This window comes from Suillus fuscotomentosus (assembly GCF_016647785.1).
Source record: "Suillus fuscotomentosus strain FC203 chromosome Unknown F5891scaffold_1, whole genome shotgun sequence".
NCBI lineage: Eukaryota > Fungi > Basidiomycota > Agaricomycetes > Boletales > Suillaceae > Suillus > Suillus fuscotomentosus.
In genome coordinates this window covers 1,547,652-1,563,536 of record NW_024539513.1, presented here as the reverse complement: position 1 = coordinate 1,563,536, position 15,885 = coordinate 1,547,652, and the positions used below count along the sequence as shown (strand labels likewise).

Below are 15,885 nucleotides of genomic sequence, written 5' to 3'. Positions count from 1 at the left end.
TACACACTACTCTCTTTCTACCAGATGAATTTGTTTCACGAACGAGAACATCTGAAGTCGGTGATCCTCAGCCAAGTTTCTCCTTGCAATCGCAAATGTATCAGGATCAGTAAGATCCTCGTTGCGATTGCAGGTTTATCGGAACGGTGCACAAAGTAATGACATGGCCATCTTTCAAGTCAGAAAACGCCTCCGGTGATTTTCTTCTTGCTTGTGACTTTGAACATAACTTCATGATGCAGGATGGCGTAAGTAACATCACGTACGACGGCATACGTGGGGCTCGTTCCACATTTATGTGATTTGTGAAGATTTATCGAACTCGTTGAGGCAGAAGAAAAGGGCCGCATTTTGCCCAAGTGGAAGTAGATGCAGATAGAGATTTTGGGGATTTGGAGCAGCAGTGGATGTCAGCTTTAAAGCTTTGAAAATTGTTTGAGTGTGTATCTTACGTCGGCGCAGGCTCCGCAACTACTAGTAGCACATTCTATATTTGGCCATCTAGCCAGTAGTAGTACATCTCTTTCTGTCAGGACCCAGCATCTTTTTATCTTATACTGGCGAAGAAAGATGGCCTCTGTAGAGATTGCAGAAGAAATACGCTCCATCTTCCCTGGTACGGAAGAACTCATCGTGCAGTATCTTTCAGGTTATCTAGTTGATGACGCTGGTGAAGAGGAGGATGTTCTTCAGGTTGCCAATGACATTCTGGATTCATTGGGTATGAGTCATCCAGACGACGTCAAGAGGTTGATGGCGCGCCTCCGGGATCTCCTTGCTGAGCAGCTGAGTGCACGAGCGAGAAATAGCGGTCGACCAAAGCTGATGAAGCTTGACAAAGTTATGGACATGAGCAAGGTCGGTGCTATGTCGAATACCATTGGGCTTGGAGAAGGTGTAGACCTTGAGAGCATCAATAAGGGAAAGTGAGCCTATACCTTTTCATCGTTATACTTGCCTCGAACTCAGTGATGCTCCTCCACAGAGCATCCAGGGTAGATGTAAAAAAGCTTGAGAAACAGGAAGCCAAACTCAAGGTAAGCACAAACGGCTATCTGCGTCGTACGGCCATGATGTAACGGCGGCTTTTCAGGCCAAGATCGAGAAACGCGCTCGTCGTGACCTGTACGAAGGATCCAAACTTCTTGATCAGCACCGCAAGCAGGTCAGTTGACATATTTATATCTCTAAATCATTTTGATCATGGGTTTGGCAGCAAAATTATGAAGAGATGTTCATGAAGGTGATTCACTTGTGTTTGCTTCTTTCAATTTGATCATTCAACGACTTATTTCAGATCAACCCCTTGGAAGCGGCAAATGCTGCCAAAAACAAGAGCAAAGATATACATCTACCCTCAATTGACGTCAATTTTGGTTCCAATCGTATACTGTGCGTTTCACTTTTGATTGCTGTTACTTGTTCTTAGGTATCTCCTTAGTTCAGGAGCAAGCCTTACATTGGCGTATGGTCGTCGGTATGGGCTCATAGGTCGCAATGGTACGCTTTATACTTGATCACCTATCGGCATGACTGTACGATTTCATCAGGTGTCGGAAAGTCCACCCTTTTGAAGCATATCGCTATGCGGGAAGTACCTATTCCCGCGCATATTACTATATTGTTCGTGGAGCAGGAGGTAAGTCACCGTGTTCTAATATGAGCCTGTGCACGAACTCGGTATAGATTGTTGGGGATGATACAACCGCTCTCGATTCCGTTCTTAAAGCAGACGTCTGGAGAGATCACCTGTTGAAGGAGGAAGGTTCTTTGAATGCTCGCCTGGCTACTCTGGAAAAGGAAGGTGACGACAAACGGTTCGAGGATGCTAGGGAGGAGGCTTCATCAAGACTGGCGGAAGTGCACGCTCGTTTAAGTGATATGGATGCAGAGAGTGGTCCTTCGAGGGCAGCCACTCTTCTCGCAGGTATGTTGATGTTTTTATGTCAAATAATAGGTTATGATACGAAGTCTTCAGGGCTGGGTTTCAGCGAGGCAGACCAATCTAAGCCTACAAGAACATTTAGTGGAGGTTGGAGGTAAGTCAAATCAATTGGTCATGGCAATGTCTGATATCTCGGGCTCAGAATGCGACTCGCACTAGCACGTGCACTGTTTGTGAAGGTGCGTTGTTCAAGTCCTGATTGTTTAATACCGAGGTCTGAAGCACCTACAATTGGATGTAGCCTGCTCTTCTTTTGCTCGATGAGCCTTCAAATCACATCGATCTAAATGCACTAGCTTGGTTAGAAGATTACCTTCAAACATGGCCCGGGACGTTGCTTGTTGTGTCAGTTGAGCGGGTGTACGAGTTGATATTATTTTTCTCACGCTTTCGACAGATCTCACGATCGTGCGTTCTTGTGAGTGTGCAGCAATCTTCGTTGGTTACGCCTAAAATACGATTGTCTGCAGAGATGCTGTTGCGACTGATATCGTGCACCAGCATTCTGGTAGACTAGACTATTATAAGGGGTTCGTCTCATTCATTCGTAGACGGGCGTAATTTCTAACAACAGTCAATTCGCAGGAATTTCACCCAGTTCTACTCAACGAAATCTGAACGGGACCGCAATATGCGAAAAGAATACGAAACACAAATGGATTACCGGAAGCACCTACAGGCTTTCATTGACAAGTGGAGATATAATGCAGCCAGAGGTAGGAATATGAACTCGGCAGTTGCTATGATTTTCCAACACGTTTTTGTATAGCTTCGCAGGCACAGATGAGAATTAAAATGTTGGAAAAGGTGGGCGTGTTGCACGACTTCGTTGTAATCCTTGACCGACCGTTTTGTAGCTCCCTGACTTAGAGCCTCCAGAGGAAGAAGAGGGTGAAACTTTCAAGTGCGGCAAATCGTTCTTGTTCCAAGTGCAGCAGAATGACATTCTGGCAATTAGATTCCCCGAAGCAGAGAAGATATCGCCACCATTGCTCCAATTGTCTGAGGTCACCTTTGGGTATACACCTGAAAACCTTCTCCTCCAAGGAATCAACATCGATGTAGGGTTGGATTCGCGAATAGCTATTGTTGGCGCGAACGGAGCTGGAAAATCAACCCTGTAAGTGGTCCTATGTCCCTCGAAAAGCTCCAATACAACTAAAAATTGGTCGGGATACGTAGTATCAAACTTCTAACTGCGGAGCTTAGACCCTTGAGTGGCGACTTGAATCGGAATGGTCGTTTGCGGATGTGAGTTGTCACTGCGTTTGATTCATCACCTGCTTACTTGTTTTGTAGAGGATATTTTTCACAACATCATGTTGATACACTCGATCCTGCGATGTCTCCTGTACAGTTTTTAGCCTCTAGGTTCCCAGGAAAGACAGAACAAGAATATCGAGGCCACCTAGGCAATTTCCAGATCAGTGGAATGACGGGGTGCGCAAACTTCTTATGATCTACTTGCAGTTTGTTTCAAGGACGACAGGCTCCAGCTGATTGGCACACTTTCTGGAGGTCAGAAGTCTCGTGTCGCGTTCGCTGCCTTATCATTGCAAAATCCTCATATATTATTGTTGGATGAGGCGAGTACAAAAGGTTACGGTTTATTGTTGCCGCTGATACCTACCAGCCTACTAACCACTTAGATATCGAGGTACAGCGCATATACATATTTCTCCACTTCTACTGACAGTTCAATGAAGGGTCTGGATGCGCTGATGGCGGCGTTGAGCACTTGGAATGGCGGAGTGATTGTTATCTCTCACGACGAGCGATTCATCACTACAGTTGCAAAGGAGGTAAGCACATGCAAATTGATGTATCTTGGCCGCTGTCTAAGTTTGTCTAGCTATGGGTGTGCGCTGATCATGTAGTCACCAAGTTCAAGGGTGATGTACAAGCATATAAGGTTTGCACAGCATTATATAGGCCAAGATCATACATTGATATTCCGGTCACAGAGCATCATTGTGAGCAACATCAAAGCTCGGCCATGATGGTAGATTGTGTATGTAGTATGGTGATCCTGATCAGTCATCACTTCACGTCGCTCAATCTATTCCAAATATTCGAGAAATGAGACGAATCGAAGTCATTGAATGTCAGTTCAGAGTCGTTGCCATTTCACTCGGCTTTTATACGAATCAGACAACTATTCCTTATGTAAAGTTTCAAAATTTGTGGGGTTATTTTATCTTCACTTCCCCCAACCCAAGAGTCTTTGCTTGTGTCAAAAAATGAGCTTGTGGTTCCGTGGTGGTCACGTGCTGACGCGTTTGGCGGAAACCGTGACGCGACCGCGTTTTGTTCCTATTATTGTTAGCTTTATCCAACATCAACGATTGCGACCGGGCGACTCATTTTCTACAATGAGCTCTTCAGAAGGGGAGAGTTTTGACCTCGGCAACGTCTCAGATACAGAGAGCGAAGACTACGCTCCTCCCATCAAGAAGACAGTGAGTTGTACTTGATGAATTGTAAAGGGTGCAACTCAGTGCCACTTTGCAGACGAAAGCACCAGCAAAGAAGGCCATCGCGACGAAACCCACATCAAAACCTCCTGCAAAACCCAAGGCTGCACCTAAGAAGAAGGTACTGGTGGATAAGGACGACAATGCTGACCGCAGCGCAATAGAGGTCGATGAAGTCGTTGATTCAGGCAATGAGAGTGCAGAGTCATTCAAACCCAAGGCACCAGCCCCGCCAAAGAAGAGCAAGACAGCATCAGAAACTTACACCAAAGTACGCATGTTGGAACGTTAGCGATCCATTGCTAACAACAAGAAACCTGGCAGTTATCTCAGCTAGAGCATATTCTAAAACGCCCTGATTCCTATATTGGAAGTGTCGAGACAATTACAGTGCCAATGTGGACGTATGACTCGGAGAACAAGCGCATGGTTCATAGAGAGGTCAAATATGTCCCGGGCTTCTTCAAAATTGTGGACGAAATTCTTGTCAATGCTGCAGATAACAAGGTGTGGTTTGCAACTCCAGTGTCTTACTTGCGTTGCTAACTAACTGCCATAGATCAACGACCTTAGCATGGATACCATTAAAGTGAACATTGATGTTGAACTGGGTGTCATCTCTGTCTATAACAATGGCAAGGGCATTCCCATCGAGATGCACTCGCGAGAGAAAATGTACATCCCTGAGTTGATCTTCGGTCACTTACTCTCCTCTTCCAACTATGACGATGACGAAAAGAAGCTCACCGGTGGCCGTAATGGTTATGGTGCCAAGCTTGCCAACATCTATTCTCATGAATTCACCGTCGACACTGCAGACAAAAACACTAGCCAGAAGTACAAGCAGACATGGACGAACAATATGGGCAAGGTCGGCGCTGCAAAGATCACCAAGAACGGAAAGGGCGAGGAGTACACGAAGGTCACCTTTAGGCCGGACTTAAAGCGTTTTGGCATGCAGACCATCGATGAAGATACCTTGTCTTTACTCAAGCGGCGAGTGTACGATCTCGCCGGCACAGTCAAGGACGTGAAGGTTTTCCTGAACGACGAGCGCTTGAAGATCAAGAACTTCAAGCAGTACGTTGAGTTGTACCTTAACTCTGCTGCGGCAGAGGCTGCAGAGACGTCAGGAGGGGCGGCGCAAGGAAAGCCAGCCGTGATATATGAGCAGATTGGCCCGCGGTGGGAGGTAGCGTTCGCCGTATCAGATGGTACATTCCAGCAGGTCTCTTTCGCCAACTCCATTGCAACTACGAAGGGCGGTACGCATGTCAACCACATGGCAGACCAGATTGCAAAGAACCTCATCGCTGCCATCGGGAAGAAAAACAAAGGTGCGACAGTGAAGCCTGCACAGGTTAAGAACCACATGTGGATCTTTGTCAACGCTCTCATTGAGAATCCGACATTCGACAGTCAGACGAAGGAGACGTTGACATTAACTGCCTCTAAGTTCGGCACGAAGCCTGCATTGTCCGAAGAGTTCATGAAGAAAGGTATGTTGCTCGTGGAGTCGCATGTTTTGGACTCACATTCTCGTTCAGTTCAGAAATCAACGATTATTGATCACGTTCTTAACTGGGCAAAGTTCAAGGCTGACCAACAGATCAAGAAAACTGATGGAAGTAAGCGCAACAGGTGAGAGAGGTTTTGTGCAATAAATATTGATCTAACGATGTCATGCAGATTGACTGGAATGACAAAACTCGCCGACGCCAACAATGCGGGCACGAAGCAAGCTGAAAAATGTACATTAATTTTAACCGAGGGTGACTCTGCGAAAGCTTTGGCTGTGGCCGGACTGGGTGTTGTTGGTCGTGATAATTTCGGTGTCTTCCCGCTCCGCGGAAAGTTGCTCAACGTCCGGGAAGCCAAGCATGACCAGATCATGAAGAACGAAGAAATCCAGAACATCAAGAAGATTATGGGTCTCCAGCACAACAAGGAGTACAGCAATGTCAGCAGTTTGCGTTATGGACGCTTGATGATCATGACGGATCAGGTCGGCCCTCTTATTGAACCAGTCTTTAATGAGCAGGATAACACTTTGCGCGCAGGATCATGATGGATCTCACATCAAAGGTCTACTGATCAATTTCTTGGATCATTTCTACCCGTCGTTATTGAAGTTGCCGAACTTCTTGGTTGAGTTTGTGACACCTATCGTGAGGGTAGGCAGCCTTCCTTGGGATATGTCTTCATCTGCTCATGTGCGCGAAGGTAACGAAAGGGAATCAACGGATGGATTTCTTCACTATCCCAGAGTACGAGCAGTGGCTGGAGGATACCCCCGATGCTCACAAGTGGGACTCGAAGTACTACAAGGTCTCTTCTACTTCCATGGCAATTTCTGCCCTTCTTACACACGATGCAGGGTCTTGGAACAAGCAAGGACTCCGACGCTCGCTACTACTTCAGTAACATGGCTAAGCACATGATTCCTTTTGCGACAACGCAAGACGGCGACAGGGCACTGATTGACCTTGCTTTCAGCAAGAAGAAAGCTGACGATCGAAAGGAATGGCTCCGCCAGTTCAAGGTGAATAAGTATCGAAGAGTATTCTATCACATACTCATCCGTGCCGTATAGCCTGGAACATACCTCGACCACGATATGGACGAGATACCCTACTCGGATTTCATCAACCGAGAGTTGATCCTGTTCTCTATGGCAGATAACGTTCGTTCTATACCATCAGTAGCGGATGGCCTCAAGCCTGGCCAGCGCAAAGTCATTTGGGGTTGCTTCAAGCGTAAACTGAAGAAGGAAGTCAAGGTATGCACACCGTTCCACACACTCAATAAACTCTGATTGTCTCTGTAGGTTGCGCAACTCGTAGGTTACATCTCCGAGGTCGCCGCATACCATCACGGTGAAGTGAGTTTGACTATGACCATCGTGAACTTGGCCCAGGACTACGTTGGTAGCAATAACTTGAACTTGCTCCTGCCCAATGGTCAGTACGGTACGCGTGACCAGGGCGGTAAAGACCATGCTTCGGCTCGTTATATCTTTACCGAGCTGTCGGCCTTGAGCCGCGCTGTCTTCAACCCCGCAGATGCTCCCTTGTTGACATACCTGAAGGAAGATAACGACTGGATTGAACCTGAGTACTACATGCCTGTCATCCCACTTATCCTGGTGAACGGCGCTGAGGGTATTGGAACTGGTGAGCAAAACAATCAAATATTTTCTGCGACCTGACTGTTCTATCAGGTTGGAGCACGACAATTCCCTGCTACAACCCTGCTGATATCGTGGATAATCTGCGTCGCTTGATGGCGGGCGAAGAGATGGTCCCGATGATGCCTTGGTGGCGTGGCTTCAAAGGTACAATCAAGAAAGTCGGTGACCATAAGTATGACGTCACTGGTATCGTCCGTAAAATCAATGACACCACCGTCGAGGTTACGGAGCTCCCGATTCACAAGTGGACTCAAAGCTACAAGGCTGAACTCGAGGCCATGATTGGTGAGAAAGGTGATGGCGTTATCAAGGTGACCACACATCTAGGCGCCGTCTTGTGCTTTCATTAAAGTATGAGCAACAGGACTACAAGGAACACCACGATAACGTGAACATCCACTTCGTGATCAGCATGGCTGCAAAGGACCTCGAGAAGGCTGAGGAACAAGGTCTCACGGAGTTCTTCAAGCTTACGTCTAAGATCAATACAAGCAACATGATGGCATTCAATTTCGAGGGGAAGATTCAGAAGTACGCGTCCCCTGAGGAGATCATTGAGGAGTTTTACCCGCAAAGGCTTGCATACTACCAGAAGCGAAAGGCAAGCGATTCTCAAGAATTCAGGGGTTGAAATGCTTATGTTCTTTTGTTACGCAGGATTACCTTGCGAATGAACTGCAAACACAATTTGAACGCCTCTCGAACCAGGCACGGTTCGTGAAGATGATTGTGGACAAGGAGCTTGTCGTGTCAAATCGGAAAAAGAACGATCTTATGGCTGAACTGCGCAGACTGAAGTTCCGACCATTCCCAAAAGTGACGAAGGCGAAGGCTGCTGGCGAGACAGAGGATGTTGTCCGGCCCGAAGATGAAGAGGATGAGGTGGAAGAGACTGTCAAAGATGTTGGTACTACTGACTACGACTACTTGCTTGGCATGGCCATCTGGAGCTTGACGAAGGAGAAGGTGCGTATATCAGTGTCTTCATTGTGTTTTCATTCTGAGTATCATCTAGATCGACAGACTCATGCAACAAGCGGCAGACAAGGATACTGAACTTCTTGCTCTTCTCGAGCGCAGTCCCAATGATCTCTGGAATGAGGACCTGGATACTTTCCTGAAGGAGTGGGAAGTAAGTTCACCTTGCTGTTGCCCGGACCACGAGATTGAGTGTCCCATGTCAGAAATCATGTCAAGAGTTTGAGAATAAGTCTTTACTCGACGCCAACGGTAAGAAGATCAAGAAGAAGCAAGCAACGCTCGAACACCGCAAGTCATTATCTGGACGGAAGAAAGTGAAAGCAGACTCTGATTCAGAGTTTGAGATGGTCCCAGCTACACAGGCGAAGGGCAAGGGCAAAGCCAAAGCCAAAGCTAAGGAGGAACCTCTCAAACGGAAAAGGTAGCTTTTTTTTTCGGCAAAAGGAATCAACCAGTAATCATTTGTTAAGTCCCAAGGTAGAGGAGGACAGTGATGAAGACTACATCAAGCCTGCGGCGAAGAAAATGAAGACCACTCAAGCCCCGGTGACCGACTTCTTCGACAAGAAACCACCTGGCCCCTCAGAGCCCAAAAAGCCTGTCGCCCGAAAACCTTCGAACAAGCCGGCTCCTGCAAAGAAAGCTGCAGCCAAGAAGGAGAGCGATGACGAGATCATCATCGCGAGCGACTCGGATGCTCCACCTGCACCGCCGAAGCGACCTGCACGACCAAAGACCAAGAAGTATATTGAGATAGAGTCAGATTCTGCTTCAGAGACGGAAGATGTGTCTATGTTTGAGGAAGACTGAGTTTATGATCGAGATACCTATTGTTTTCTTTGCATTTTTCTTCACTTTATGCATAACTTGTCGTCGGGTCTTCTACATATAACCTTGCAACTCTAAGATAAATTCGGGGCAAAGCCACGTGGTTGTATAACGGATGTAATTCACTTGATGTTTCGTTTTGATTGTTCTTGTCGTTCACGCGTTCACGTCTGACTGTCAGACTTCCAGCGTAGCCTAAGGGCAGCAGTGTGCGCGTCTCCTGCGTATGTTTTGGTTTCAAGATACCCAGAGGAAGATTCTTAGAGCGTGCAAAGCTCAGTCTACTGTTGTTACTCAAGTACTAACACTCAGCGCCAATTTGTTCAGCGTCTCTGCAGAAACATAATTTCTGCGTAATGGATTCGCATCCGCATCAACCGCCGCCTAGGCTTAGCATACCTCCAATGCTTACCATGCAGCAGCCTTTTGACGGCAGGCAACCTATGTTTTCACCTGTTCTTCCTACCGCTCTCCAGCATAGTTTTCATCCTCCACCCTACTTTATGAATGGTCCTCCACTTCAAACACCTATGCAATCCTTTTTTTCTCATCAACCACCTCCTGCTCCCGCTCGTCCCACCTACGCGAATCATCAAGGGCATGCAAGCATATCTCATTTTCCCGGTTATCCACCTCCGAGTGCCATTCCCATGACTCCCTTGGGTTCTGCTTTTCCGCCGCAGATGGGCCCGCCATTTGGACAACCATTTATTCCTCGGAATAGAAGAACTCCAAGTGTTAGCATAGGTGGGCCGCCAAAAGCACTCCTCGGAGGACCAGGGCGTAAGCACAGCCCTTTGCCTCCTCCACATGCTGCACCCACTCCAGCCCCAAAGGGGAAGAAGGTTGTCGTAAATATACCGGTGGAGACAATCCCCGGAGATGTCGCGGAATTGTCAACGCGTCCGCCATGGGCACGAACGCCGGTAGTTGCAACGAACGCGGAAGAGCCAGAGGTTATTGCACCTGAGATAACCTCAATTGAGCTCTATCCACCAGATTCATGGCGGCAAGACATCCCTGACACGGTGGACGTGTTTCTTCCTGGCAAGGTGCGTAAGCCTCTCAGCTTCTCCAACACAGCGTTTGACACTTCCACAGGCTGCGTGGGACGCTATAAAGCTGAATGTTATCGAACAGAAGCTTGAGAGATTGGGTGTAGAGAGAGGTTCGGGGGGTACCCTTCCTATCCATGCTCCTCATGCGCGCGCATCATCAGTATGTATCTTTTTTATCTCACATATCAATTTCCTTACGGCGTGTCTTGACGTGTCTAAGATTTCATCTCCTGCCGACCCATCCCTGTTGCACTTCAAGTTGAATAAATTGCAGCAGTCACAGACTGCATCTTCACTGAATTCTCTGTCACATTCGCCTCAGCCACAATTCAATTTATCTCCCTCTCCACATCAACTCCCTCCTCGATTCCAAAATAGGCATGGCCATAGTCTGTCTCTTGCACACCCTCCGCTCCACGAAAATTTCTACATTCCAAGCGCATCATTCAATCCTTTTGGGCCGAACGCCATCCTCGGTTCCGACAGCATTGAAACAAACTTATCTACCGAGCCATTCCCGGTTCCTATCGAAGGTATTCATGCTCCACAAGGCCGCGTTCCAGTTTCTGTCCCATCTCTTATTCCTCCCGGTATCTCTCGCGGGAGCAGTCGTCCTGATTTCATACGCGGGTTTGGTCTCGACATCCCGGAAGAGGAAGAGCCTCCAGAGGAAGAAGTGCCCGCTGACACTGACGACAATGCTGTAATTGATATCGAAGGACTTGATGGTCAAGATCCAGGGAGAGATGCGACGACAGTTGCGCTGAGCAGGTTGCATTCGAGACACGTGTCACGACTATCGGCCGCGCTATCGTTACGGTCGGTCGGTGGTGTCACGGAAGGTGCTATGTCTGAGGTTAAGTTGGCGCCCATCCAGAGTCCGGTTGGCAACCCAGGTATTGATGACCTTGACAAAGAGGCAGTCGGAGAGTGGACGGGATCGGAGGACATGCATGCAGACAAGGAACAATCAGACGACGAGGTATGTGTTACGATTTCTGCGTTATTTACCCACAAGTTTGACAAATTTGAAGGAGAGCATTGGCGAGTGGTCTAATCCCTCAGACGAAGAGCGGGCTCGTCAAAATCGGGTGCAACGCCGTATTTTGCGCCAAAGGAAACATGAAGCTGAGAAACCCAGACGTCTCCCCAACTTTCCTGTTCCCCCGGGTGGCGGACTGGGCATGTCTTTACGTGGTGACTACGATATTGTCTCGAATCCAAGCGAGGAGGATCACCGAGTAGACCTGCACACGGCATTCCTCGGCGTGGATCCGGCAGATTTCCCAGTTAGACCGTTATCGGCATCCACAACTGGAAGGCGACCTCTCCCCCCTGTCCCCCATTCCCGTGGACAATCAGGACAATACTCAGTGCATGACCCCGCCCTCGCTCACTCGCGCAATATCTCTGAGCAACTTGACGTCCACGACGAAGGACCGGCCCCCATCCCACAGCCATCTTCGTCTGGGGCGCTCAATCCACACGCGAAGCCTTTCGTGTTTGGTTCAGCCAGGCAGTCTGGTTCATGGTCCCTCGAGGTGGCACCGGTGCAGATTCCTACTCTTAGCCATACACGCATTCCGTCCCTTGGAAAGCCACTCAATGCGGCTGCACAAGAGTTCAAGCCCACAGGGTTCACATTCCGTCCGCCACCTGGGGTGCCTCGTATGGCTTTCCCCTCACCTGAGCCTTCGCGGCCTCTGCCGGTCCCGCCGGTACGTGCTCAACAAGGACGAGAGAAACGGCAGCGTCGTGGATCCCGCTCATCATCTGATGAGGATGGGGATGGCAGTGGCAAGGAGAATATGGCCTCATTTAGATTCCCTGCACTTGGCGAGACTCCGCGCAGTCGTCGTTCTGCTCCTACATCGCCATGGACGTTGGGATCCAGAGATTTCAACACAAGTGCTGGGCCACTGCAACCTCTCACGTTTTCTGGATTCTCTACTCTTGCCTTGCCTGACGAGGATGGAGTGCAGGAGATCGAGATACCTGGACACGCACAGACAACCGGCAACTTCGGATCACCCCAGAACGATGACTTTCTTGGCATTCCAAGCACGTTCCCATCGATTGCGCCTACCAGGCTGAAACGCGCGCCTATTCCTTTAGATTTCAAGAATCCTACTCCCAGTAATACATTGCCTGCTGGTGTCTTCAAAGCTCTGGTGGGTGATGAGAAGACTCGCCGTACTGTGCGCTCTCGGCTGAGTTCTCGCGAGATATTCGAGCACTCGCAACGGCCATCTCTCGACGATCTTGCAACACCCGCCATCTCGATGTTACAGCAGCGTTCGCAATCGGGGCTTGTCACTGACCCTGGCCTTCAACGACAACCCTTCGAGTCTCCTGACATATTTACGCCTGCTATCAAGCGTCGCTCCTCGTTGCCTGCATTGCATAGTGCTCACAACTCTCACACCTCGGAGCTTTCAAATGTTTCTATTCCGGCCCTCAACCTCACGAAGCGTCTCGAGGCGCAAGCTTTAGAGGATAAGATTGAAGCATCATTGACCCAGAAATTCCAAGCGCTCAGCGCTGAGCTTGCCCAGGCCAAAATATCGACAAGTGGACCGTCCATCAGCCCTGCCATAGAGGATATGATCACGGAGGTTGTCGGCTTGTTCCGTACCCAGTTGCAGGAGTCTGCTGCTCGTGGCCTCGACGACAGTCAGATGGACGCTCGTGGCGAACTCGACCTTGCGGTCATCCGCGATGTGGTACAACGAGGTCAAGCAGAGGGCCTGCTGTTAATACAGACAGAGTTGCGTGAGCTCGTGAAACACCTCGAGCAAGCTGGAGCTACGGGATCATCAACAGACGTTGTTGCCGCTCTGGAACTGTCGAAGAAGAACACGCATGTCATTCTTGACAACATTGGGCAGCTGTCGTCACAAATCGATAAACACTCTGGTCCTTTCGCAGACAAGCCTGAACGGCTATCCTTGATTAGTGATCTCATGGCTGCTCTGGCACCCACCTTCAAGGCCTTGCAACCTGAAGCTGTTGACTATAATGCCCTCACCACTCAGCTCAGTCAAGCCGTCAAGCCAAACATCGAACAGTTGATTGACCTCGCAGCTGACAAGCGGGAGACCGCCGGGTTGATCGTGGACAGCATCATACCCCTGCTGCCTAAGGTGACGCTGGATACGAATGAGGTGATCGCCAAAATCACTGCTGAAGTTCGCCGTATCATTGCCCCCATCGACGCGCATGAAATCAAGGAACAAGTGGCTGATCTAGTGGTGGAGCGTCTGGACTCTCGTCTTGCTGTTCGCGACAAGGCCTTCAACGTCGAAGTCGTTTCAGGCAAAGTCACAGAGGGAATCTCTGGCCTGCTGCACTCCATCAATAATGTGGTTCCCAAACTAGATGCGCTGAGTGAGACTCAGCAAGTCATAGTCCAAAAGAGCGACGAAATTGCCTCAAAACACACCGATCTCCACGCCGTTGTCGTCGGCTTCCCTGCTCAACTTGATGATATCAAGTGCGCTGTACAGTTAAGTAGTCAAGAGCTGCAAGCTCAAGCATCGTCGCAGAGCAATGAAGAAGTCATATCGGCTATTCACCGGTTGGAGGTTGCCATCAACTCCCTAGCTAGCACTCATCTGCCCTCTTCGACACAAAACGACAAGCTCCTCTCGATGCACAAGTCCCTCCGCGAGGATCTCTCTGAACGCATGAATGCGCTACCTGAGGCGTTACATGTAGCTGTCAGCGTCCTTCAAACCGCTCATGCTGAGTTCGCAGTCTCTAGAGACGCTTCAAAAAGAGACCAGGAAGAGATTCGTAAACTCAAGGCAGCAAATGCTGACCATCAGGTACAGCTTGCGAAGGCCCGTGGAGCCCATGGCCAGGTTCGTGTGGAGAGAGACAACCTCACCGAACGCCTCAAGGATGTTGAGTCTGAGAGAGATAGACTCCGTACTCAGGTTGAAGAACTCCAGAGTACTATCAAAACCCAGAGTACAGATATTGCTGCCATCGGGTCTCGGAATTCTGAACTAGAGGGTGCGCTTTCCCAGAGCCTTGCACGGCTCAAAACTTCAGATGTTGCAACACATGCCAATCAGGAGCGCATCAGCGAGTTGGAGAAGGCGAACAAGGAGGCATTGGCTGAGCAAGCCAGCCTCAATTCCAAGGTACATCGCTCTTTTTGTTAGCATCTTTCGCTGTCTGATGGCACGGCAGGTCGGGGAATTGGATGCATTAGTGAAATTTGTAACACAAGAGAAGGCCTTGGCTGTGCATACTCTTCAACTCCTCCAGAAGGAGCACGAGCATCTACTTTCACAACAGAGCCATTGGGACGAGCTCCATCGCGCAAGTGAGCAAATTGGCACGCTCACTACCCTTATGAGCCAGTCTGGCAATGAGGAACTTACGGAACTCCGACGCACGAGTCGTATTCTCGAAAGCGAGCACGCAGCGCTTCAAAAGCGCTTCAGGGACCAAGAACACAAAATTTCCAACGCTGAACGCACGGCAATCGCCGCCAGACAGAACCTGACGCAAGCCCAACAGCGGTCCTCTGAGTGGGAGAATCGCGCGAAAGAGTATGAAAATAACTTGGAGATGACACGTACTAGGCTTGACGAGGTGGAGCAAGCTCATGCTCAACTTGATGCGGATTATTCCTTTGCAAAGCTTCAACTGGAAGAAAAGGAAGCAGAGGACCGCTTGGTTAAGGTGGGAATTACAGTAATCCTGCGCGCTACATCCTGATTGATGTCTGATCTACAGGACCGAGAGCAAAAGTTACGCGATCAGGTTGCAAATTTTGAAGCTCAAGTCGCTCGACTTGAGACTGACCTTTCGAAGGCCAAGGCGACTCCAACCCCATCCATAGTGTCCTCGTATATCAAAATTGAGCACACAGATTTACCCTCTCGTCCTGATTCGCGTTCAAGTACCGTCTTTTCTGGGGACAGATCAAGTACACCAGTCGCGCAGATGAATGGCTCTTACCGACCTCGTAGTGATACTCCTCCCCAATCATCTCCGTCCGTTCGGGATTCAATGCATGCGCCCCGTAGATTTCCCCAACTTGGTTCTGCAGCAGTACCTGCCACTCCCAAGCCCATGCGGCCCATCGGATCATATCGACCTCAATCTGTGGTCTCGTTCACTTCTCAATGCTCTTCGCGGTCAGTCGCATCCCCGACACCAAGTACAGTTTCAATCGTACCGGATGACGATGGCTGGTACTCGTAACTCGTTCGATACAATCCGCACTTGTTCAACCTCACAATATCCTGATCTAACCGATAGCCTTGCTTTTTAGCCTAGTTTTGCCGCATTTCCTTTTCTATATACTCATTCATTTTCACATCTGGTACTCATTGGATCCATCAGCGTATATATATACCCTTCAATTTTGCTACAGGTATTATCGTTCGGCCA

General features: G+C 49.0%; 3 protein-coding genes across 3 annotated transcripts; all 3 read left to right on the top strand.

The window, feature by feature from the left end:
- Positions 1–429: 429 nt before the first annotated feature.
- Positions 430–4,129, top strand: F5891DRAFT_994236 (P-loop containing nucleoside triphosphate hydrolase protein). The gene is made up of 24 exons (XM_041378284.1): positions 430–926; positions 986–1,037; positions 1,094–1,165; positions 1,217–1,243; positions 1,298–1,392; positions 1,442–1,500; positions 1,551–1,639; positions 1,687–1,927; positions 1,979–2,039; positions 2,088–2,124; positions 2,187–2,290; positions 2,343–2,363; positions 2,416–2,475; positions 2,531–2,661; positions 2,715–2,752; positions 2,803–2,849; positions 2,904–3,065; positions 3,128–3,196; positions 3,245–3,385; positions 3,435–3,531; positions 3,579–3,602; positions 3,652–3,747; positions 3,798–3,857; positions 3,910–4,129. The coding sequence occupies exons 1-24, from the start codon at positions 571–573 to the stop codon at positions 3,943–3,945; spliced, it is 2,175 nt and encodes a 724-aa protein (XP_041234200.1). The 5' UTR covers positions 430–570; the 3' UTR covers positions 3,946–4,129.
- Positions 4,130–4,172: 43 nt separating this feature from the next.
- On the top strand, positions 4,173–9,548 carry F5891DRAFT_994232 (DNA topoisomerase). Its single transcript, XM_041378283.1, has 17 exons — positions 4,173–4,404; positions 4,457–4,690; positions 4,744–4,926; positions 4,979–5,918; positions 5,967–6,060; positions 6,109–6,424; positions 6,480–6,593; positions 6,643–6,747; positions 6,797–6,961; positions 7,013–7,198; positions 7,247–7,592; positions 7,640–7,920; positions 7,974–8,210; positions 8,267–8,575; positions 8,625–8,741; positions 8,794–9,011; positions 9,061–9,548. The coding sequence occupies exons 1-17, from the start codon at positions 4,186–4,188 to the stop codon at positions 9,398–9,400; spliced, it is 4,404 nt and encodes a 1,467-aa protein (XP_041234199.1). The 5' UTR covers positions 4,173–4,185; the 3' UTR covers positions 9,401–9,548.
- Positions 9,549–9,921: 373 nt separating this feature from the next.
- F5891DRAFT_937677 (uncharacterized protein) lies at positions 9,922–15,696 on the top strand (the record flags this gene model as incomplete). Its single annotated transcript, XM_041374118.1, has 6 exons — positions 9,922–10,470; positions 10,520–10,636; positions 10,697–11,458; positions 11,511–14,624; positions 14,674–15,171; positions 15,226–15,696. The coding sequence occupies 6 exons, from the start codon at positions 9,922–9,924 to the stop codon at positions 15,694–15,696; spliced, it is 5,511 nt and encodes a 1,836-aa protein (XP_041234198.1).
- Between the last annotated feature and the right edge of the window lie 189 nt (positions 15,697–15,885).

Bases quoted from the DNA above. Each gene is read 5' to 3' on its own strand.
- F5891DRAFT_994232 (XM_041378283.1), top strand. From the start codon at position 4,186: ATGAGCTTGTGGTTCCGTGGTGGTCACGTGCTGACGCGTTTGGCGGAA. The intron at 7,199-7,246 runs GTATGCACACCG...TTGTCTCTGTAG, and splicing joins AACTGAAGAAGGAAGTCAAG to GTTGCGCAACTCGTAGGTTA. The intron at 7,921-7,973 runs GTGACCACACAT...TATGAGCAACAG, and splicing joins AAGGTGATGGCGTTATCAAG to GACTACAAGGAACACCACGA.
- F5891DRAFT_994236 (XM_041378284.1), top strand. From the start codon at position 571: ATGGCCTCTGTAGAGATTGCAGAAGAAATACGCTCCATCTTCCCTGGT. The intron at 927-985 runs GTGAGCCTATAC...GCTCCTCCACAG, and splicing joins GAGAGCATCAATAAGGGAAA to AGCATCCAGGGTAGATGTAA. The intron at 2,662-2,714 runs GTAGGAATATGA...GTTTTTGTATAG, and splicing joins GAGATATAATGCAGCCAGAG to CTTCGCAGGCACAGATGAGA.